The sequence below is a fragment of the Microcaecilia unicolor genome, chromosome 9 (genome assembly GCF_901765095.1).
Source record: "Microcaecilia unicolor chromosome 9, aMicUni1.1, whole genome shotgun sequence".
Lineage (NCBI taxonomy): Eukaryota > Metazoa > Chordata > Amphibia > Gymnophiona > Siphonopidae > Microcaecilia > Microcaecilia unicolor.
Window position 1 is genome coordinate 32,345,071 of NC_044039.1, and position 23,396 is coordinate 32,368,466.

Below are 23,396 nucleotides of genomic sequence, written 5' to 3' on the forward strand. Positions count from 1 at the left end.
CAGATAGAGATGGAGTTAGATATACAGGCTCAGGAAGTTTAATCCAGGCATAAGGTGCCGCGAGAGAAAAGGAAGGAAGCCTGGAGTTAGCAGTGGAGGAGAAGGGGGACGACAAGCGAGATGAGAGTGAATTTATAAAACAATTTACTACTTTACCTATAACAACTTATTCCGTTATTATGATTCCTCTGTGTATATCCATTGAATAAAAATGCTACCAACAAACAATAAAGAACTACAACGTGGATACAGCAGCTCATAGGTTTTGACATGCCGCCCCGCCCCAGAAGCCTCCACTTTTCAGCCAACCTCCGAGTCCTTCCTTGCGCCTCGCATTGGTGGCTTGGGCTTGGCGTGGTTGCCGGTCCCGCCCCCTGATGTCAGTTCCTGTTCCGACTGCGCTCCAAATTAATAGATTGACTTATATGCGCCAACAATAGAGAGACCTTGGTCCTTGCTAAGGTAAGTTTATTTTCTGAGCTGCAGTGGGTTAAGGGAGGGAAGTGGCAATGGTTTGGGTAACAGCGGGTGGGAGGTGGAGAAATCCCGAATCGGGACTCCCGATTCCCCCACCCCCCAAAACGAATCGGCGAATTGGACAGCACTAGTGTCATCTGCTGTGAGGTACAGGGATTTGGGGGAGGGGAAAGGGAAACATACCGTCTTCGATTTTGTGCCTAAATTCAGATCAACTTGTTTGTATAACAGGGAGACTGTATATGTTTTTAAGCATGTTTGATAAAGGAAAACCTACCAATGTATCAGTTTGTCTGTCTGTGAAAGAGGTACTCAGTCGGGAGCCAGGTGGTGCCGCATCAGGAATTGGGACTGAGGGAAGATAATCGATGGTTTAGTGATGTACGATTGGTCTCTGTCAACTGTGGACCAGTTTTGTATTTGTGGCCTCCCCCCTCAAAACCAAACCTGTATTTAATGTAGCAGCTCAATCCCAGCTGGCAGGAGGATGGGGGTTGGGTCCAATGCAGAATCAGATAATTTTATTGGCATATCAGTTTTGTATTGCCAAAATAATACATTTAGCAATTAAGGTAAAGGAGAAAATAAATCTAAATAGTAAATGAAAATAAAATTACAGCATAGGAGACAATTCCCAGATTCTGTTGGTGGCCTTAATCAGGGTCAATATTAGGGGGAGGGGTGTGCAACCAGGGTGGTTGTCTTGGGACCCCAATAATTGCCAAAGCTGAAATAAGCATATCTTGGTGGTAAACTTTGGAGTGCCGTCTGGCATGCCTCACACTAGTCATCTCTGTGTTGTCCCTTGTCAGATTACATTTCTGTTTAGAATTCCAGTGTTTGAGAAACTAGTAATCAAGAACCAATCTCAAATGTGCTAGTAAATTAACTTTGTCCGGGTTTTTTTTTGTTTTTTTGTATACAGTGGCACGTTGTCAGTGGAATAGCTCCATTGTTGGGGAACATGGAGTTTGTGATACAGAACTGGAGTTTCAGGATGTACATTAGGTTCAGTCCAATCCTGTAGAGCGGGGGGGCAGCCACAGTCCTTGAGGTCCACAATCCAGTCAGGTTTTCAAGATTTCCACAATGAATATGTATGAGATTACTTCCATTGTACGCAAATAGATCTCCAATTTGTTGAATGATGCTACAGTATTTATTTATGTACTTATATAAATTTATAGACTCTCCTTGGGTTATCTATTTGAGATGGTTTACAAAGTATCAAAATCATAAAAGTACAATGTAAATAAATGGCAGTTTTACTGGGTAGGTGAAACTGGTAAGGGAGGTGGTTGGGTGGGTTCTTTATGCAGAGAAGACCCTTCAATATAATATACTCCATTCTGAAAGGCTTTAAAGACATTTATTCTCAAAATTGGTTGAAATCTGATCTAAATTAGTAATTCTATTGTTATTTGGCTTGTAATTCTTGTCTTCATTGTAGGTCGAAGATGTCTTATACTGTAATCTTTTTTGAATTTTAATGAAATCAGGTGGAATATAAATTTAAGAATAGAATAATGTCTTGTATAGCTAAATTAAAGATGGGGGGAGGGAGGGAGGAGGAGGTATGCATGATGTGTAGAAAAGAGAAATTATGTCTTACCAGTTAATTTTCTTTTCTTTAGTCAGCAACACCATTCTGCACAAATGGGTGTTTGCTACCTCCACCTGCTGGTAGGCAGGGATAAAACTGAATTCTACCAGTGACATCACTGTATAAGCTGTGGTGCTTTGTGGAACAATCCAGTGTATTTCTTCACTCAACATGTAATTAAACTCTGGAATTCGTTGCCAGAGAATGTGGTAAAAGCAGTTAGCTTAGCTGGGTTTTAAAAAGTTTGGATAGCTTCCTAAAAGAAAAGTCCATAAGCCATTATTAAAATGGACTTGGGAAAATCCACTGCTTATTTCTGGGATAAGCAGCATAAAATGTATTGTACTGTTTTGTTATCTTGCCAGGTACTTGTGACATGGATTGGCCACTGTTGGAAACAGGATACTGGGCTTGATGGACCTTCGGTCTGACCCAGTATGGCAACACTTATGTACTTGTATAGCTGGCCAAGCAGTAAAAGGTCGTTTTGCGCAACGCACCCATGCTCCATCAACCACTTCAGCTGCAATGATAGTCAAGCGAGCAAAACACCACAGAGTGGCATTCACTACCCTGCATATACCAGGATATAGAGTGGAATAAGCCAACCACAATGTCCAAGAAAATCAGAGTTTATTCTTCCAAAAGGATGTGTCAGCACATCCTTTTGGAAGAATAAACTTTGATGATCTTGGACACTGTATTTGGCTTATTCCACTCTTCTGTAGCTTGTGTGGTTTCTAGTAGAATATTTGTGCTAGGTTTTTGTTTGTTTTTATTATACCAGGATATAGCCATATCACAGGAACCCAGTATAGCTGCCAGTCATAAAGGGGAATTTTTTTTTTTTTAAGAACTGAAAAGGAAGCACAGAGCCAAACTCTTCTAAGGATTCTAGAATGGTGTCACTGACTAAAGAAAAGAAAATTATCTGGTAAGACATAATTTCTCCTTTCTTAGCATCAGCTCTACTGTTCTGTACAAATGGGATGTGCTGAAGCAAGTCTATTGGGCAGGAGATGACAAGGTCCCCCTGAATGCTGGCTGTGCCAAAGTCCAAGTGGACTCTGTCCAATATGTCCTGCTTAGCAAAGGAATGGAATGATCAAATCACCGCCCTGCAAATCTCCTCAGGGGAAATCACCTGTGTGTCTGCCTAGTAGACTGGTCTTTGAGCCCCTGAGGCACAGGACAATTCTTAGAAATATAGGCAGACTCAATACTTGCTTTGATCCACCTCACAATAGTAACATAGTAGATGACGGCAGAAAAAGACCTGCACGGTCCATTCAGTCTGCCCAAGAAATGTGCCACTTTTTTGTTTATACCTTACCTTGATTTGTACCTGTCTTTTTCAGGACACAGACCGTACAAGTCTGCCCAGCACTATCCCCGCCTCCCTCCATCGGCTCTGGCACAGACCGTATAAGTCTGCCAAGCACTATCCCCGCCTCCCAACCACCAGCCCTGCCTCCCACTACCGACTCTGTTATCCAATCTCGGCTAAGCTCCTGAGGATCCATTTCTTCTGAACAGGATTCCTTTATGTTTATTCCACGCATGTTTGAATTCCGTTACCGTTTTCATCTCCACCACCTCCCGCGGGAGGGCATTCCAAGCATCCACCACTCTCTCCGTGAAAATGGAGAGACTTAGAGGCAGACTCAATACTTGCTTTGATCCACCTCACAATGGAGGCCTTAGAGGCCGTCTGGCCTTTCCGAGGGCCATGAAACAGGTGGTCAAAGAGATTAAACTAATTTTTTAGTATCGGCTTCCACTGTTCTGAACCAATGGGCTTTATCCCTTCATATCAGCAGATGGAGGTAAAGAAAACTGAATTGTACCAGTGACATGACTGTAGAAACTGTGGTTGGTGCTCCCTGGAACAATTCTGTATTTTCTCAACTTTCCAGGAGGTGGTAGGTCGGCTGTTGATGCTCCTGTCCCTGGTCTAGCTTCCTGCTCTGTTGGCCGTGGCCACAGAGCATGGTTGAGCTTAACAGTTGCATCCAGGTTCATGGTCTCTAACCATACCTGACTGAGCACGGAGCTTGGCTCCGCAGTCCCCGGTTGCACTTAGTGCCACTGGGTGAAGCTTTGACGGTCCCACGGGATCTCACCTGAGGGGTAAGGATCCCCACCCCCCCAACTCTCTTCTTTTCACCCTGTTTGGGTCCCTCTGTAGCTTCTAGGTGCTAAATTGGCTCCAAATTGCCAAGGACAGCCTTATTTCCTATTATACAGGGAATAAAGCTAGCCAGGCCAAAAAAAATTTTCTTTTAAGAACCTGGTGGGGGCTGCAGGGGAGCCTGGGCGGGTTACACCCAAACAGTGTACGGCAAAAAGGGTGGGGGATGGGGACCTGCCAAAGTCTCGCCTGGTAGTACTAAGAAGTGTGACCAGGGGCTGCTGAGCCAAGATCTGTATTCAACCAGGTGCTCAAGAGTTTGGCAAATTTGCCACCAAGGTGCGGGCAGTTCGTCACACCCTCCTCAACTTACAACGACTGGGTGCCGTCCAGCCTGTACCCCCAGCAGAAAGAGGGTGCGGTCGATACTCCATTTATTTTGTGGTGCTTCAACAGGTCCTTACGGGTTCGGCATTTCCGCATGGAAACCCTCTGCTCAGTGATTGCAGCGGTACAGCCAGGGGAGTTTTTGATGTCTCTCGATCTCAGAGGCCTATTTACACATTCCAATTTGGCCTCCCCACAGGCGTTTTCTTCGCTTTGCAGTGCTCGGTCATCATTTTCAAAGCGATGCCCTTCAGCCTAGCCACAGCACCTCGGACTTTTTCCAAGGTCCTTGTCGTAGTGGCGGCCTATCTCAGAAAGAAAGGGATTCAAGTCCATCCTTATCTAGACGCCTGGCTTGTGCGGGCATCCTCTTTCAAGGAAAGTCGACGGGCAACTGACAGAGTGGTTGGGGTGCTTCAGTCGCTTGGTTGGGTGATCAACTTCCCAAAGTGCAGCCTTGCGCCCTCCCAGAAGCTGGAATACTTGGGAGTGTGCTTCGATACCCGAACAGGGATAGTTTCTTTTCCTTCAGCTCGAGCACAGCAGTTGCAGGGTCAGTTGCGAGCTATGTTCCAAACTCCAAACCTGCGGGCTTGGGACTACGTACAAGTTCTGGGTTCCATGGCCTCTACCTTGGACGTCGTAAAGTGGGCCAGAGCTCACATGCACCCCCTGTATTGGCACCTTCTGAGCCATTGGTCTCCACTCTGAGGATTATGAGGTTCGGGTGCCATGTTCGACCCGTCTGCACACAATCATGCATTGGTGGTTCTTTCAAAAGAATCTAGTGTCGGGCATTCCTCTGCAAACCCCAGAATGGAAGATTGTGACTACGGATGTGTTGCTGTCTGGTTGGGGGGCTCATTGCCTCCAACAGATGGCCCGGGGCATTTGGACCTCGACGGAGGCATTTTGGTCCATCAACCACTTGGAGTTGCGTGCGATTCGTCTGGCCCTCAAATACAAAACCTACTACGCATCCAACTTCTCTGTTATAGGCAGCCAACTCTGGAACGCCATGCCTCGACACATCCGAAAAACCAATGAATACCTACCCTTCCAAAAACTCCTGAAGACTTACCTCTTGAAACAAGCCCACCCAAATGACCAATCCTAAACCCCGATCCTAATTCCACATCACTAGCAGTACCCACACTCCAATCCTAAACCCCGATCCTAATTCCACACCATTAGCATTACCCATACTCCAATTCTTTCCCCACATCTATCACTATTGTCCTACTCTATGTAACTATGTCATCTATGTGATACTTTGTTCCATACTTTGTATTATCTCTGTGATACTTGGTACCATACTTTGTAAGCCTACTCTATGTAACTATGACCATACTTTGTAAGCCTACCCTATGTAACTATGTCACCCATGTGATACTTTGTCCATGCTTTGTATTATCTCTGTGATACTTTGTACCATACTTTGTAAGCCGCACTGAACCTGCTATCTAGCGGGAAAGAGTGGGGTATAAATGCCACAAATAAATAAATAATTCTCCGTGGTTGCCCAGTTCGAGTTCTCTCGAACAATGCGACAGCGGTCGCCTATGTGAACCATCAGGGGGGCACCAGGAGTGCCCCACTAGCGTGCGAGGTGGTCCTGATCTGCCTTTGTGCAGAGACTCCTCATCTCTCTCTCTTGACGGTGGCTCATATAGCAGGGTCACAGAATGTTCAAGCAGACTTTCTCAGTCGCTACCAGTTGGAGCTGGGGGTGGACACTCTGGCCTTCGATCAGATAGCTGCCCGTTGGGGGATGCCGGTGATGGACTTAATGGCCACCGCATTCAATGCGAAGGTTTCCCGTGTCTTCAGCAGGCATTATATATATCAGCAGTGCAGTGGTCCTGTCCAGGTTGACCCAGTCCTGATTTTTGCCTACTTCTTGCTGGCATTAGCACAAATTAGTTTACACCTGAGCTTCTGTACTCTTAAGCAGATGCCTATACCTGCGTTTGAGTGATCAGCTAAGAACATAAGAATTAAAAACTGCCATACTGGGTCAGACCAAAGGTCCATGAAGCCCAGTATCCTGTTTACAACAGTGGCTGATCCAGTCCACAAGCACCTGGAAAGATTCCAAAAAGTAGCTAGGTTCCCTAGTTATCAACCACGAAGGAAGAAGTTTTGGGAGTTTGAAGGCTGAAAAAAGGGTGACATGGAAGAAGCTGAGGTGGGCTAAAGGGAGAGAGAACAGATGAGGGATAGGAAGAGCTAAAGTCAAAAGTAGGAAAGATGAAAAACCAAAGTAAGCAGCCAAATAAGTTTTTTTTATGTGTCTACTTAAAGGTGTGCATTTTCTGAATAGAAAACTTGATTTGACTGATACACACACTCACCATATGACAGCAGATAAAGACCCGATACATTTTAAAGCATTTAAGAAATGGGGCAAGAGGACAGAAGAGGGGCTACCTTCATGGTTGATTTTCCCCTGGGCCATGAATCCATCAACAAAAAAACCCCATATTGATCAAAATCATTTGTCTTTTGATCAGTACTGCCGAGAGACAAAGCTACTACTACTACTATTTAGCATTTCTATAGCGCTACAAGGCGTGCGCAGCGCTGCACAAACTTAGAAGAAAGACAGTCCCTGCTCAAAGAGCTTACAATCTAATCGACAAAAATAAAGTAAGCAAATCAAATCAATTAATGTGTACAGGAAGGAGGAGAGGAGGGTAGGTGGAGGCGAGAGGTTACGAGTCAAAAGCAATGTTAAAGAGGTGGGCTTTCAGTCTAGATTTAAAGGTGGCCAAGGATGGGGCAAGACGTAGGGGCTCAGGAAGTTTATTCCAGGCGTAGGGTGCAGCGAGACAGAAGGCGCGAAGTCTGGAGTTGGCAGTAGTGGAGAAGGGAACAGATAAGAAGGATTTATCCATGGAGCGGAGTGCACGGGAAGGGGTGTAGGGAACGACAAGTGTGGAGAGATACTGGGGAGCAGAGCCAGGGCAAACAGCCTTAGGAGGGCCCCTGCCCTGCTGCACCATCAGTCACAGTGGAAAGCAGGAGCTGAGCCAGAAGCCCACTTTTTTGGGAGGGGGCACTCGTTCCCTTCTCTCTCCCTGACTCCCTCACCCCTCAATTTTAAAATTTTATCTTTACTGATGCACTACCAGCCAGCCAAAGAACTCCGTAGTGTGAGGAAGTCGGCAGCATGCTTTCTAACCACTGATGTCAGCACTCTACTACTACTACTACTATTTAGCATTTCTATAGCGCTACAAGGCGTACACAGCGCTGCAGAAACATAGAAGAAAGACAGTCCCTGCTCAAAGAGCTTACAATCTAATAGACAAAAAATAAAGTAAGCACTCCTCACACATGCTCAGTTCATGTGCACGAACTGAGCATGCATGGAATGCTACGTTGGCTGTTAGCAAGCACGTTGCCGATGTCTTCACACCAGTGGAGGTTCGGGCTGTGGAGTTCTTTGGCTGGTGGGGCTTGGGGATCTCTGCCAGCCATTCAGGGTATTGTAGTTGGTGGGACCCAAGCACAAAGTGGAAGAGGCCAAGCCTCCCATGCCACTGGTTAAGCTGGGCCTGGGTAATCTTGCCCCTCCCCCCCCCCCCCCCCTGTCCTTTTGGCAGACCTGCTTTTGATAAAACTGGCTCTCTTAAGTTGCCATTCTAGACTTTTTGCCATTTTTCCATCTTACCATTTGTGATACATAGCTTTCCAGCATATGATAACTTTTTGTAAAATACAATAATTTTCTATTTCAGATCTGTCAATGCTGTTTGGCTTTCCCTTTTTCGTCCTATTGATGTGGCTGCACATGTGACATTCGACTATGCTCCAATGGCAGTGAATCTGACGCCTCGGTTCCGCAGGCTTAGCAGCCGAAGTGATTGCAGAGCTCGGAGAGGCCGGTGGAGGGGAGGTAGTAGCCACTGTGTTAGGCCTGTAGGTCTCATAGCAATAAACTGGGCATTAGAGGGCTCTACATGTGGGCAATAAAGGGAATGTGTTGTGACGTCCTGGGTAAAGGATGATATAAACCAGATTTTAAGCAAAATAATAAGCTTTTCCTCCACCTCCCAAGTATGAGACAAATATCTGTTCTATGTCTGTGCAGAGTCCATCTAGAGGAGGCTCCCAAGAGCCACAAAGAGAATCTGTTTGAAAGGAGCACATTTGGCAATGTAGAACTGTCAAACCCAAAGAAATAAGCAGAATACAATGAAATGACCACAGGCTTGATATATGATTAGAGCTGTAGCCTCCAATGACAGCTTGACATTTTGAACTTGTGCTTGTTTTATTATTTTCTTTTCAGGGCATGGGACATAAGAGGATCTAGATCCAGTGAGACAAAATGAAGCTAGCCTAGCCTGTGCTTAGCTCAGCTGGTGGCACTGAGAGGTTTTTTTTAGCCGCCATGTCCAGGCACCGGCATTAACTATCCAGGTTTATGTAGCCGGCTATTTTTTTCGGTTAAGTTTGATATTAACACCACGTAAAGATAGGGCTTTGTTTTATGCGCTCCAGTTTGGCCACTTAACTTGGGCAGTTAAGGGCTGAATATCAATACTTAACTGAATAAGGGCCAACTCTGTCCACAAAATGGCCAGCTTCTTGTTTAGTGGTCGGTGCTGATATTCAGCAGTATTAACTGGTTAAGTCCACTGAATTTTGCTGGGTATCCCCTCACAAGCAATTTAACTGGGAAGGAGCCTCTCCTGGCCGCTTATATCACTTTGAATATCGACCAGGTACAGTCCATCAATCCTGTCTCTGCCTCTCCAGAGGTCTTTGCTGAGAAACGGTCTCTTTAATAGGAATAACCAAACACCAACATCGTTTTTATACTTTCATGAAAGCTTATTGCTTTGAGCAAAGGGTGTAAATTTCAAGACAGATTAAGTCTATCCACTCTTCACTGTGGAGCTGGGAGTAAGGTTTAAGGTTCATAGTATTTAATTACTGCCTTTCATTCGAGAAACAGCAAAAGTGTAGAAGGTCTAAAAATACATGGGAGCAGTTCTATAAAGTGGTTCCTAGAAGTAGGTGTTGCTCACGTGCGTCAAAGGTGCCATCAGGTTGACATGCGCCTGTGTGCACTAGGCGCTATTCTATAAAGTATCGCCTAAGTGCAAGGGGGCATAGATGGCGGGCCATGGACGTGCCTCCCAGTTAGGCATTTGGTTAATAGAATACTATAAAGCATGTACACCACTTGACGCACCTAGGCACGCCAACTTAATGCCTGCCATTGACATGGTGTAAGAGGGCATGCCTACACATGGGTGCAACAATGACAACCTTATGCTAGTATTCTATAACGGAATCTTCATGCCAAGTTGCCATTTAAGAATCGGCACTAAACACATGGCATTGGGGCTTCTAGACTGAGACGCCAATTTATAGAATTACTCTTTAATTTTGGCACTTATATTCCGCTTGACCAAATATAGCTCTAGGCAGAGCACAACATAATGAAATGTACAAGTAATATACAAGAAAAACAACACACACATCAAATTTAGAAAAGTAACTAGAGGCCGACCAAAACTGGTTTTTTTTACGTTTCGGCTGTGACCAAAACTGCCATTGAAACAATTGATTTATTTTCGGCCGAATCCAAAAATATACCTGAAACTAGGCACGTGTTCTCAGCTGAAACTAAAATAAAAGAAAAAGCTCCCATCTTGCTGGCCTCGGAGTCATGGAGGGCAGTAAAGACTGAAGTGTGGGTGTTGAAATTTAGAATAGGATCATGGCTATATTTTTATCTACCCATGCACACACAAATGTTTGTAAGTGAGGCTAGCTGGAACCTAAGAAGGCAAACAATGGAGCTTTCCTCGTAATAACACATCATACAAAAATATTCAAATTCTGGATATCACCTCAGAAACAACATACGCTCCTTCCACTATAAACACTGTTTAAAGCAGACGGGTTTTTGTTTGTGTGGTGACTACATGACATGGATGGGGTTACCATATGTCTGGTTTTACCTGGACATGTCCTCTTGTTGAAGACATGACCAGGCATCCGGGCAGGTATTACCAGCCTGGATTTGTGGACGAATGGGCAGGTGGGCCTCAGGGTGTCCTATCCTCCAATCCCCTCCTTTACCTTACTGTAGTGCCCTGGTGGTCTAGTGACCTCTTCGGGGCAAGAAAGAGCCCCCTCTTTCCTGCCCAGTGCGGCTGCAGCTGTTTTGCTCCTGGCGCCACTTCAAAATGGCTGCCAAGAGTTCAAGCAGTGGCCTCGCGAGCCTTTATCCTCCCTATGTTCAACCCAGCCATAAAACCACAGTGAGTTCCCATCAGCACCCATGTCTGGAGTGAAGGGTCAAAAGCTGCTTTTCATCTTGGTGAACTTCCATCAGTTAAATTAAATTGTCTCCCCTGCTAGTGTAAGCTAAAATATAATTAGTTAATAGTGGTTTTCCATGTATTAATCAAAATTGTTTAAATGATTTGTTTCCAGGTTATTCTGGTCCATTCCAGGCCACTCAACTGTGGAATAGCATCATCCATGCACTTCATACTCGGGTGGAAGTAAAGCGGCGCCGACAGCATCTGAGGACATACAGTAACTGCTTTACTGGATCAGATGCTGTTGATGTGGTGCTGAGCCATCTTATGCAAAATATATATCTGAGTAGCAGTGACATTTCCCGGCTCCAGGGTGTCCAACTTTGCCAAGCTCTGATGGATCACAAGGTGTTTGAGCCAGTGGGAGCAAAGCTATTCAGAAGCGAAAAAGAGGGAGTGTTTGAGGACACAAATAATAGCTTATACAGATTTGTAAACTGCAAATTTTCTCCCATTTCATGGAAAAAGAGAGATGCTGAGAATTTCTCACCTGGTGAAAGACATGATGTGAAGACAAAAAGATTGTCCAGGTTTGTAATAAGGTGAAAAATTTCATGATGCTTAGTTTTCCTGCTTGACTACAAGCATTAGCAGTGGGAATGAAGCTTTCAGAGTTTTCGGTGCCATCACAATGTGCTGTGCCCCCTCTTCCCAAAGATTTCAACTGAATTAAAATGATTTTATAACTTCCATGGTGGTTAAAAGCAAGTAGATACTCTTCACTGTAAGGGCTTCTGAGGATTTTCAAAGTAAAAAGACAATATCCACACCAGGCGCGCGGCCAGATCTCAATATTTTTTGGGGGGAGGGGGGGACACATTTTGCCCTGCCTCCCTACTGCTTTCCATCTCACTGCTACCCAACATACCTGGAACGGTGGGGGGTCTCCAAGCTCCGCCAGCAGAAGCCTCTCTCCAGTGATGTTCGTTGCCACGCCGCATGCCCTACTTCCCTCGCGGCGCACATACTTAGTTTTAATGAAATTGAGCATGCGCAAAGCCTTTTGCATGCTCAATTTCACTAAAGCCAAGCATGCATTCTAGGGGTGGGGAAGCAGAGCAGGAAGCGCAAGGGTGAACAGCACTGGAGGAAGGCCTCTGCTGGCAGGGCTTTGGGACCTTTGCCAGCCAAACCAGCAGACCATGGGGGGCCCAGGCCCCTGTGGCTATGCCACTGATCCACACATTTGCACCTGCTAAATTGGTGCAGATACTTATTTTTATCACTAAAAATGTTGGTGCATGTTAATACTATTACTACTACTAATCATTGCGCTACTAGATGTACGCTGCTCTGTACACTTAATATGTAGGTACGTTCTCTGTCCCTAGAGGGCTCACAATCTATGTTTTTGTACCTGGGGCAATGGAGGGTTAAGTGACTTGCCCAAGGTCACAAGGAGCTGCAGTGGGAATTGAACCCAGGTCGCCAGGCTCAAAGCCTGCTGCACTAACCATTAGGCTACTCTTCCACCACTCCAACATTGTAAATAGTTCTGCCCCCAGAAACATGTCTCCTTACAACAAGTGACAATGGCACCATGGGGACAGTTCCATAACCTAAGTGCTCATATTTACTGTCACAAAACGCTTACCCGCCTGGGGTTACCCTGCGGCCACCTGAAGGGACTGCCCAGCCTCAGCTGCACTTGTGCTTGTGCTGTGTACTAGCACCCTTCACCTACTGACTGGGTCCTGCTTGTCTCTGGGCTGGTCTCCCCACTCGGGTTATTCTCCAGTGATTTCTAGGACACTGGGGCCACAGAAAGCACCCACAGACCCAAATACACAAACCAGGATTCTTAGTCCAGGACAGCAGAGTCAATAAACTAAATAAGGTTTATTGTCACAGAACTTGAACAGAAAAAAGTGAACTCAGCAAACAGGTAACTGACTATGGATCAATTATAAAACTATAAACATTTGTTTAGTACCTTGGGAGTTCAGGAACTGTAGCTGCTCACAGGTTATAAAATATAACTGCTCACAAGGCCTCAGTAAAGAGATTTTTCTCTCTCTGCTCCCTGGCTGAGACTGGGGAAAATTCAGTACCTTTAGGCTAGATTTGAAATCCAAGGCCAATCAAAGCCCGGGGCATCAATTTTTAAATTAGCTGCCCAATAGTACTGCAGATTTTCTTTCCATAAGCTGAAACTGGAAGAGAGAGAGTCTTTTTCTGCAACAGCTTTAAAACTCAAAACAAGTGCCATCTGCAGGCTAATTAGGAGAAATACAATTCATGAAATAATACCGTTTTCAGGTGCAAAAACCCACAGTTTCATCACATCTACATAGTGTTATTTATGTAATTGTTTAGAATTAGGGCTGCATTTTAATTAAAAACTTAATTTTGATTAAACACTTGATTAAAGGTATGTTTATTTTTATTCCCACTATAGCACCTTGTGACTGGGCAAGTCACTTAACCCTCCATTGCCCAGAGTCACAAGGAGCTGCAGTGGGAACCCCAAAAAATAACACACCGTTAATTGTACAATTAATCGCAATTATAAATTTTAATCAAAATGCAGCCCTAAATTAAAGAATAAAAAGTAGTGAAAAGATACAAAATACAAACTGGAAAAATTATAAATTAAAGAATCTAAAACAGCATGCAGAATAGCTATAAATGGCCTTACAATTTTCACAGCCTACCTCGGAAATGCAGCCCTATTTAAAATATGGGCATTTTCACACACAAATGCTAGCAGCTGTCAAAGTTGTATTCAGCAAATACCCTCTTAACACATGTTTGCACAGAGGCAGAGCATGGGCAGGACAAAGGTGGGGTTCTTATGTATGTAACTTATCCTGTAAGGTTTTTTTTTTTTTTTTTGCTTGTTTTTTTAATGTGGGTCATTGCCACGCTTACGCAAGCTCTGCGGTTGGCAGTGAGTCCAAGCGTCTACAGTCACAGCGTTTTTATGAGAGACTGATCCCAGAATCTAGCTTGCTATGTTTTAACAGTTACAGCAACCAAGCTATTTTTGAAATTTTAGATCAGCCCCTGACGCAGCCATTTTATACTTGTGAAACATGGCCATGTATGGCATTTTATGTTAAATTTCTGGGAGCTTTTAATCTATTAATAAAAACTGTGGGGCTTGGTTTTTTTTTTTTTACAAGGTCTGCCTTGTTTTATCTTCCATTTTGGATTTGACGCAGTCATTTTATACTGGTAAAACATGGCCATGTAGGGCATTTTATTTAAGTTTCTGGGAGCTTTTGTATACAGGGTGGATGGTTTTATAATGGCACTGTTTTACCTGAAATCTATACTGAAAGGTGAAGAAAATCCCTTCTTTTTTTTTTTATCAGGACACACTGTGCCACAACAATTTCCAACCCTTTAGCTCTGGAAATGGCTGATGAGAGGATAGAGGAACTTCTGCATACAATCAGCCTGCATTCATCTTTTCCTCCAAACATTGTGATTAATGAACCTTCTCGTCAGCTTTCGAAAAACGGTGAGGAGTGACTGTGCCCTTTGGGGTTCTTTTCCGACTGTTTTTCTTTTGATTTGTGAACTGCTTTGACCTTCTGGTTAGTAAAGGTTGTATAGAAAGTGTAAAGAAACTGAACTAAACTGATGCCAGTTTCCACTGCAGGATACCAACTTTATATATTTTTCACTTTTATAAGTTCACATTAGCTGCATATGGTCCAGGGGAAGTTTATAATTAAGTTCAAGAAACTGCACAAAAGTCATTAAACTGTCTTAGAGGTCTTAAGTATAACAGATTATAATTCTAGGCAGCATCAGTGTAGTTTGCCTACTTTGTGGGGGGCAAAAGTCATATGGAGGACGAAACCAATTCAGCATTAGCACCCGCAGCATTTAGAGGGGAAGGGATATTGTTCTCTGCCTCACCCACCCCAAACTATTCTAGGCATGTTATCAACAAACCCCATGTCATAAGGGATAGGCCGAGCCAATCCTGGTTTTTACCCTGTTGGGTTAAATTTAGCAATGCATGCATTCTGATTCAGTGTAAACTAGGACTGATTCTGGCTATCCTTGGATGTGGAACTTTTTGGAAGCCTAAAATGATAGAGCTGTGCATGCGATTAATTTGTCTCCATTTAATTGTAACTGTGCACATCATGCAGGACATTGCCATAGTTCTGAACAATCTATGGTTAATTCAGTGCAGGTACACTTACTAAGCATTATAGTCAGACAATTTCGAAATGTTGCTTGCTTACTTGCTGTGTCCAGAGATTCTGGAGATTTTCAGGGAAAACTTTAGGATAACTTCAAATATGGTAGACAATCAATTGGGAAAATATATATTTTTTATTATTATGGAAGAAGTATGCATTTGCTCAAATAAACCTTCAGTTTCTCATTGTAACATTTCGTTTTTTTTCATTCTCCTAAGCTGTGGATGACGTTTGGAAGCAGCAGATACTGGTACGCCTTCTTCAACTAATCCATCTTCCAGTCCTGGAGAATATTTTAGAGTCTCCAAGTAAGATGGATCAGAGGAAACCAATTATCAGAGAAGAAGATCTTGTTGTCTCTAACACTTTCTTGGATAGAGAGGTTACCCAAAGCCTAAAGCTGCCCAAGTTAGTACTAAGAAAACAGAAAACTTGCCTTAATGGTTGTAAGTGAGGAAACAGAGTATGTTTGGACCAAAGCCCAAGAGTCATCATTTTATTGTTACCTCACAATAGAGGTATAGAGAGGTTTGCTATAGAGAGGTTAATTTTTTTCTAAGTGCTTATACATTTAGCACAATATTCAAAATGTAATTTAAAAACTGACTTGGTTTGTAGGACACAGTATATACATGGGGAAACCCTAAATGTTTTTTGGAATCATATGACCCAAAAAGAGGAAGGGAAGGTTTGGGAGCCATAGAGGCATATTTTCAAAGCACTTTGGGAGGCTAAGTTCCATAGGTTTCTATGGAACTTTGGGAGGCTAAGTGCTTTGAAAATGAGCCCCATTGTGTTTATATTGAATTGTGAGCATCTGTTAGCCTGCTCAATACTGGCAGCAGGGGTGGAAACTTTTCCAGGTACCAGATTATCCAGCTTTCTAGGATTGGCTCCAAAGATAGCTACCATCTCTTTGGAGAACCTAGACTCGGAAGAGAGTTGCCTCTTTGTTCATGGGAGGATATACCTTTGCTAAAACTAGCTTGGGAGGGCTGCCTCTGCAGTGGGCCCAAGGCTAGGGGGGTTTGGCCCTACAAACATGGAAGGGGAGAGAAAAAAAATAGGAAGTACAGATAGAAAAAAAACAAACAAAAAAGGAAAAATACAAATAGACAAAAAAATGCCAAGATATTAAAAAAAAAAATCATAAAATTACAAAAGAGAACAGCAAGAAAACCAAAAAGTAGACAACCCCCCCCCCCCCCACAAGAACAAAAGAAACAAAAAATCCAAAATTTGAAAAACCAAAAACAAATGTGAAAAAAGGAATTTTTTCCTACCTGCTAGAAAACAAGTGTTGCATGACAATTTGGCTGAAGCACATGTTTTCTAAGACTGATATAGTAATAGATTAATCCAGTTTCTTCATAAAACATTTATAAATTTAGATAAATGCTCTTCTGTAAGGCCTAACAGTTTTTGACTTGATAAATTCATTGGCAAGTTTTAGAGGAGAGTTTGGACTAATGCCCTACTATGTCAGTGGGCACTAATTGTTCTGCCCACACAACTTGTATGTGCATGCTTATACTATGTTTCTTTAAATTGTGCTGCCTGGAGCTAACTAGTTTCTTGCAAGTGCCATGTAATATTTTTTTGAATTAAAACACGGAAATGATATTCCAGTCAGTGTACTAGAGAGAAAGCTGGTAACACAAATCCAAAATGAAAAATATCAGCTCAAAATTCTCATGAGGAGATAATACTAAGGCAATATACACGAAGGAAGAAAAAAAAGAATAGAGAAGTGGTTCCCAAACCTGGTCCTAGAGGCATCCCAGCGAGTCAGGTTTTCAGGATACCCATAATGAATGTTCATGAGAGAGAAATTTGCATGTGCTGCCTCCACTACATGCAAATCTATCATGAATATTCATTGTGGGTATCCTGAAAACCTGACTGGCTGGGGTGCCTTCAGGATTGGAGATCGGCAGATGTGGTCCCTCTTCACAAAAGTGGTGATAGGGAAGAAGCTGGAAACTACAGGCCGGTAAGCCTCACTTTGGTTATTGGAAAAGTAATGGAAGCGATGCTGAAGGAAAGGATAGTGAATTTCCTGGAAGCCAATAAGTTGCAAGATCTGAGACAACATGGATTTACCAAAGGGAAATCGTGCCAAACGAACCTCATTGAGTTCTTTGATTGGGTGACAGGAGAATTGAATCAGGGACGAGCTATGGACGTAATCTACTTAGATTTCAGCAAAGCTTTTGACACGGTTCCCCACAGGAGGCTCTTAAATAAACTGGATGGGCTGAAGATAGGACCCGAAGTGGTGAACTGGATTAGGAACTGGTTGACGGACAGACGCCAGAGGGTGGTGGTGAATGGAATTCGCTCGGAGGAGCGAAAGGTAAGTAGTGGAGTGCCTCAAGGATCGGTGCTGGGGCCGATTCTGTTCAATATATTTGTGAGTGACATTGCCGAAGGGTTAGAAGGTAAAGTTTGCCTATTTGCGGATGATACTAAGATCTGTAACAGAGTGGACACCCCGGAGGGAGTGGAAAACATGAAAAAGGACCTACGGAAGCTAGAAGAATGGTCTAAGGTTTGGCAATTAAAATTCAATGCGAAGAAATGCAAAGTGATGCACTTAGGAAGTAGAAATCCACTGGAGACGTATGTGTTAGGCGGGGAGAGTTTGATAGGTACGGACGGAGAGAGGGATCTTGGGGTGATAGTATCTGAGGATTTGAAGGCGATGGCCGTAGCTAGAAGGTTGTTAGGCTGTATAAAGAGAGGTGTGACCAGCAGAAGAAAGGGGGTGTTCATGCCCATGTACAAGTCGTTGGTGAGGCCCCACCTGGAGTATTGTGTTCAGTTTTGGAGGCCGTATCTTGTTAAGGATGTAAAAAGAATTGAAGCGATGCAAAGAAAAGCTACGAGAATGGTATGGGATTTGCGTTACAAGACGTATGAGGAGAGACTTGCTGAACTAAACATGTATACTCTGGAGGAAAGGAGAAACAGGGGTGATATGATACAGACGTTCAAATATTTGAAAGGTATTAATCCGCAAACGAACCTTTTCCGGAGATGGGAAGGTGGTAGAACGAGAGGACATGAAATGAGATTGAAGGGGGGCAGACTCAAGAAAAATGTCAGGAAGTATTTTTTCACGGAGAGAATAGTGGATGCTTGGAATGCCCTCCCGCGGGAGGTGATGGAAATGAAAACGGTAACTGAATTCAAACATGCGTGGGATAAGCATAAAGGAATCCTTTGCCGAAGGAATGGATCCTCAGGAGCTTAGTCAAGATCGGGAGGCGGGGATAGGGCTGGGCAAACTTATACTGTCTGTACCAGAGCCGGTGGTGGGAAGCGGGACTGGTGGTTGGGAGGCGGGGATAGTGCTGGACAGACTTGCACGGTCTGTGCCAGAGCCGGTGGTTGGGAGGCAGGGCTGGTGGTGGGGAGGTGAGGATAGTGCTGGGCAGATTTATACGGTCTGTGCCTGTGCCAGAGCCGGTGGTTGGGAGGTGGGGCTGGTGGTTGGGAGGCGGGGATAGTGCAGGGCAGACTTTCGGTCTGTGCCCTGAAGAGCACAGGTACAAATCAAAGTAGGGTATACACAAAAAGCAGCAAATATGAGTTATCTTGTTGGGCAGACTGGATGGACCGTGCAGGTCTTTTTCTGCCGTCCTCTACTATGTTACTATGTTACGTTTGGGAACTACTGGCATAGAGAATAGACCAGGAGCGGGTAACTTTGGTCCTCGACTGCCACAACATAGTGGGTTTTCAGGATTTCCACAATGAATATGTATGAGATCTATTTGCATACAATGGAGGCAATTCGTTCAAACAGATCTCATGTATATTTGTTATAGAAAACCTGAAAACCCAACTGGGTTGCAGCCCTCAAGGACCGAGGTTGCCCAACCTGGAATAGATTCTGTCCTTGATTATACTTAACACCACGAATTTTATCTCACTGGTACCCAGTATAAGCAATACAAGCCTTCTAGGTAATAGTTGACTCAACCTTTTTCTCAGCCAAAAAAGTCTCTAGTTGGCAGGGCTGAAAAAGGAATAACTATGACCCTGAAAACTAACCAAGCACTTGCAGGGAAACTTTAAAAAAAAACAAAAAACTGCACTGAGTGGCATAAGCCACATTGAGGAAGACTTCCAACTTATGCCCACAAAATAAAGCATTCTTATTTGTGAAGAAATATTTTGTGGGCATTATTTTATGTAATTCATACTGCAGAAACGAGGGTAGCTCTAGAGGCAATATCAGTTTGGGATGACTCCAAAAACCTGGTCAAATCAAAGCTCAAAGAGGCAACCACCTTATGAAGACCGCCCTCGGTCTCATCTGTCACCACTGTGCTTTTTGATAGGCCCAAGGATTTGCATGTCTCTTCCAGGTACAGCAGTATTATCTGAATTTGGAATTAACAAAGACCTCCTTTATTTAAGTGTTTCTTTAACAAAAATTTTGGAGACAGCAAATGATTCACAGGGAAATTTTTAAAACCTCAGGTTCTTGGTCCTGGATGCATTCTCAAGTGGCTCCGATTTATAATGAACATTCAACCTATATTTTATTCCTGCCATCCCTGTGGTTTGCAGTGTAGCCACTTCTAGGAAAGAGACTAAAAAGCCATACAACCTCAATTGCTCAAGAACCTAATGGTTAGTGCAGCGGGCTTTGATCCTGGCAACCTGGGATCAATTCTCACTGCAGCTCCTTGTAACCTTGGGCAAGTAATTTTGGGGCCCTTTTACAGAGCGGCGGTAAGCCCCACGTGGGCTTACCACTCACTCATCCGGAAATGCCGCCAGCGGTAGTCCCGAGCTGAGCACGTTGCCATCTCTGGGGGAAAAAGAAAATCCTTGGAAATGGCTTGTGCTGCAGTAAGCTGGCGGTAACTGGGCATCGCCGCCGGGTTAGCACAGGAGCCCTTATCGCCATCTCGGCGCCTGTGTGGCTGGGGGCTTTTTACCCACAGCGGTAAAAAGGGTCCTGGCGTGCGGGGAAAAATAGCCCCCGCTGCTCGTGCAGGGCCCTTTTCCCCCATAGCTTGGTAAAAGGATCCCTTAACCCTCCATTGCCCCAGGTACAAAAATTTAGATTGTGAGCCCTCTAGGGACAGAGAAAGTACCTGCATATAATGTGTATAGCGCTGGGTACGTCTAGTAGCGCTATAGAAATGATTAGTAATAGAATGAGTCAGAGGGAAATATTAAAAACCTGTGGTTCTTGGTCCTGGATGTATTCTCAAGTAACTTGAATTTATAATGAACATTCAGCGTATAATTTATTCCTTCCAGCCCTGTGGCTTGCAATGTAGCCACTTGAGGTTGTAAGACTTTGTCTCTTTCCTACAACTGCTCAAGGACAGCCTCTTATCACCGAACTTCTTAATAGTCCCTCCATTTTGTCACCACATTCCAAATGCCCAGTAAGGAAATATTCTCCTTTGACCGCCCCTAATTTTAAGGGGCTTCAGAAATAGCCAGAGATGCACCACCATCAAGAGGGTGGGGAAAACCCACTTTTCTACTGCACTGGGAGTAAAGTCTCATAATTCCCTCCTCTACTACTACAGAATCAGGGGCTGTGGATGGAGATAGAGTGGGTTTGACCACTGGGATCAAGGAAGCTCTGGATACAGTGAACAAAATAGGTTGGCTCACCATCCGAGCATGAAGACATTTACTGGAAGAGACACGCACGTCCTTAGGGCCTTTCGCTTTGGCAGAGGGAGGAAGACGCCTTATTTTTTATTTCTTTCCCCCATGGCTAGTTGTAGACGAGGTTAACCACTGATCAGTTCACCAAATGGCTGACCTCTCCACAGGTTTTTCCAGTCAAAGTTCCTCCTTTGTGGCTCCAAAAGGGTACTTCCCCCTTGGCCACAACCCTTCATGCATGCAGCTGCATGCCACAGAAAGGGTGTGGTTTTAAAGTTTCATCAGCCCACCCCTGTTGCAGATGTCACAGTGCTGCTGCTGTTCGGTGGACCTCTCCAGGCCCCAATCTTTGTTTTATAGGTTGAATGTTGCATGTGATCCATCCCCCCCCTGTCTCTTGAAATCATTGGCTTTGTGCCCTAACTTAATAATCAACCTTTTTGTTATATCTAGGGGTGTTATTTATTTTAAAATATTTATATACTGGAACTCACACATTGGTTCAAAGCAGTTTATAATAATGCATAAGGAATAAGACAATATATTCAACGTATATTACATCATCCGCATTATAAACTAAAAACATAATTTACTTAAGACACATAAATCCTTCCTGCTTTACCTATCAACACAGAATCCCCCTAAATACCTGAAAATAGTAAGTAATAAATAGACAATACATACCACACACCTCATCAATATTACAAATTAAATGAGTGACAGAAGACAAATAAACCTCTCTTGTCCTTGTGGGTAATCTATTTTACGTCTTGAACAGAAAGGAAGCTGCCTCAGGGCTTTTCCTCCCCTCTCTCTGTTCCTGTAAACCTCATCATCTTTTTACCAATTCAACCATTCATTCAATCAGGAATTAGTCAATCAGCCATTCCTTCAGTTATTCAACCAAAGTATTTACAGAAGGGTTCATCACACTTGTATTAGATAAAACTATGCAGCATCCTTTATTTCAATTATCTACAGTAAGTTTGTAATAAAACAGTTGAAAATAAAAGAAGTCTTCTGTTATTGTTGATTTGGTTTATGTTGCTGTATGTTATGAGGTTAGTTAGACTAATTTCCTTAAGCATGTTAATAGTAAATAGGTACCATCCATTAAATTGAGTCTGAAGTAAATAACGTTCTAATGCGTGTTAATCTAGTCTGTTGGATGTTATCTGTTTACCTCTTAAAAAGTGTTAACATAAATTATGGACCTAAAGCCTTTCTCCAACACTTTCCTGTCTTTAAAGGCTTAAGCCATCTGTTGTATGTGATCTGCATGGAGGAGTGGCCTAGTGGTTAGGGTGGTGGACTTTGGTCCTGAGGAACTGAGTTCGACTCCCGTCACAGGCGGCTCCTTGTGACTCTGGGCAAGTCACTTAACCCTCCATTGCCTGCCGCATTGAGCCTGCCATGAGTGGGAAAGTGCGGGGTACAAATGTAACTAAAATAAAATAAATAAAAAATAATAGTAACACATCCACCTGAGTCTCTGATAGTGCCCAGGCCTTATACAGTTTGGAGGCTGAAAAGATTCACTGACCTATCCTAGACAGCTCCAGCATCACTGCCCTAGCAGAGCCTGATGTTGTCAGATTTTGGAATCTAACCAGGGTCAGGTCTGGCTAATGGATGATGGAAGACCAGGGGTGTCACAGGCCACAGCAAACCCCTACAGTATGTTACCAATAATTTCACTGCCATATGATCACAAAAGCCTGTCACAGATCAGGTAAGGTACCTACCACCACAGTTCATGTGCAAACAATGCCTTTTTAGAAAGGATCAAGTTTTGTTTTGTTTTTTTACAACATCAGGGTTTTCTCTAAATTGCTAGACTCATTCTTCAACTCATTTTGTAGAATCAGAAAGGGTGAGTAAATAAGGCCCTAAAGTAAAGACCAGTTCTTCAAAATGGCTGATATCCTATTCAATGTATTAATATTTTTTTATTAAATTGACTTCTCATACAGGACTGTTATTGAAAGAAGACCATTGTGGTGCCAATTTGATTCATTGTAATTTTTCTTCTTCTAGACTTGACAGATGGCTTTGTGCAGCAGTGGATTGCTTGGAATATTTCCCTGATCAGCAGATAGTAATGCTCAGTCAGCAGCTACCTCAGAATACTGAGGACAAAATTGAACTAGATGTGCACAAAAAAATGTTCTTTGATGTTCTAGCAAAATATTACAATCAAGCAAGAGAGCCATTCCTTCACAACCATTATGTCGATACTCACTCAGGAATCCTTGAACTTCTGGGTAAGTTCAACTTAGAAAATCCTTTTGATTATTGACAAGTTAAAATTAGCTGAAATAACTATGTATGCAAGAGGAGATCCTTTTAAATTTTTTTTTTAACTGAATTTTTTTTTTTTTTTACATTTTTCTAGTTTTATAATTTGTTAGATTTGCTGGCACAACATGTATCCAGGCTGAGAAATCAGAGATGTTCTCATCTGGCTGAAGTGCTTATGTTCTTATCTTGTTGTGTCTTTCACAGACTGACGAGGGGACCCAGCATATATTTTTCTGTACTTGTTGGGAAGGGCAAAAAACACGCTGGTCCCCCTCTTTAACAGTTAGTGGCACTGAAAATGTGTGGTAAGCACCTATGTCAAAACCGGCTATTTTGGAAGC

At 43.4% G+C, this 23,396-nt stretch overlaps 1 protein-coding gene across 1 annotated transcript in view; it reads left to right on the plus strand.

Moving 5' to 3' along the window:
• Positions 1-389: 389 nt before the first annotated feature.
• Positions 390-23,396, plus strand: part of DEPDC4 (DEP domain containing 4) — a 36,693-nt gene continuing 13,686 nt past the window's right edge. The window contains exons 1-6 of the mRNA XM_030215385.1: positions 390-462; positions 8,342-8,499; positions 11,058-11,475; positions 14,263-14,411; positions 15,327-15,516; positions 22,792-23,018. Of these exons, the coding sequence (XP_030071245.1) occupies positions 8,418-8,499; positions 11,058-11,475; positions 14,263-14,411; positions 15,327-15,516; positions 22,792-23,018 (1,066 nt within the window). The 5' untranslated portion in view covers positions 390-462; positions 8,342-8,417. The remainder of the gene's footprint in view (positions 463-8,341; positions 8,500-11,057; positions 11,476-14,262; positions 14,412-15,326; positions 15,517-22,791; positions 23,019-23,396) is intronic.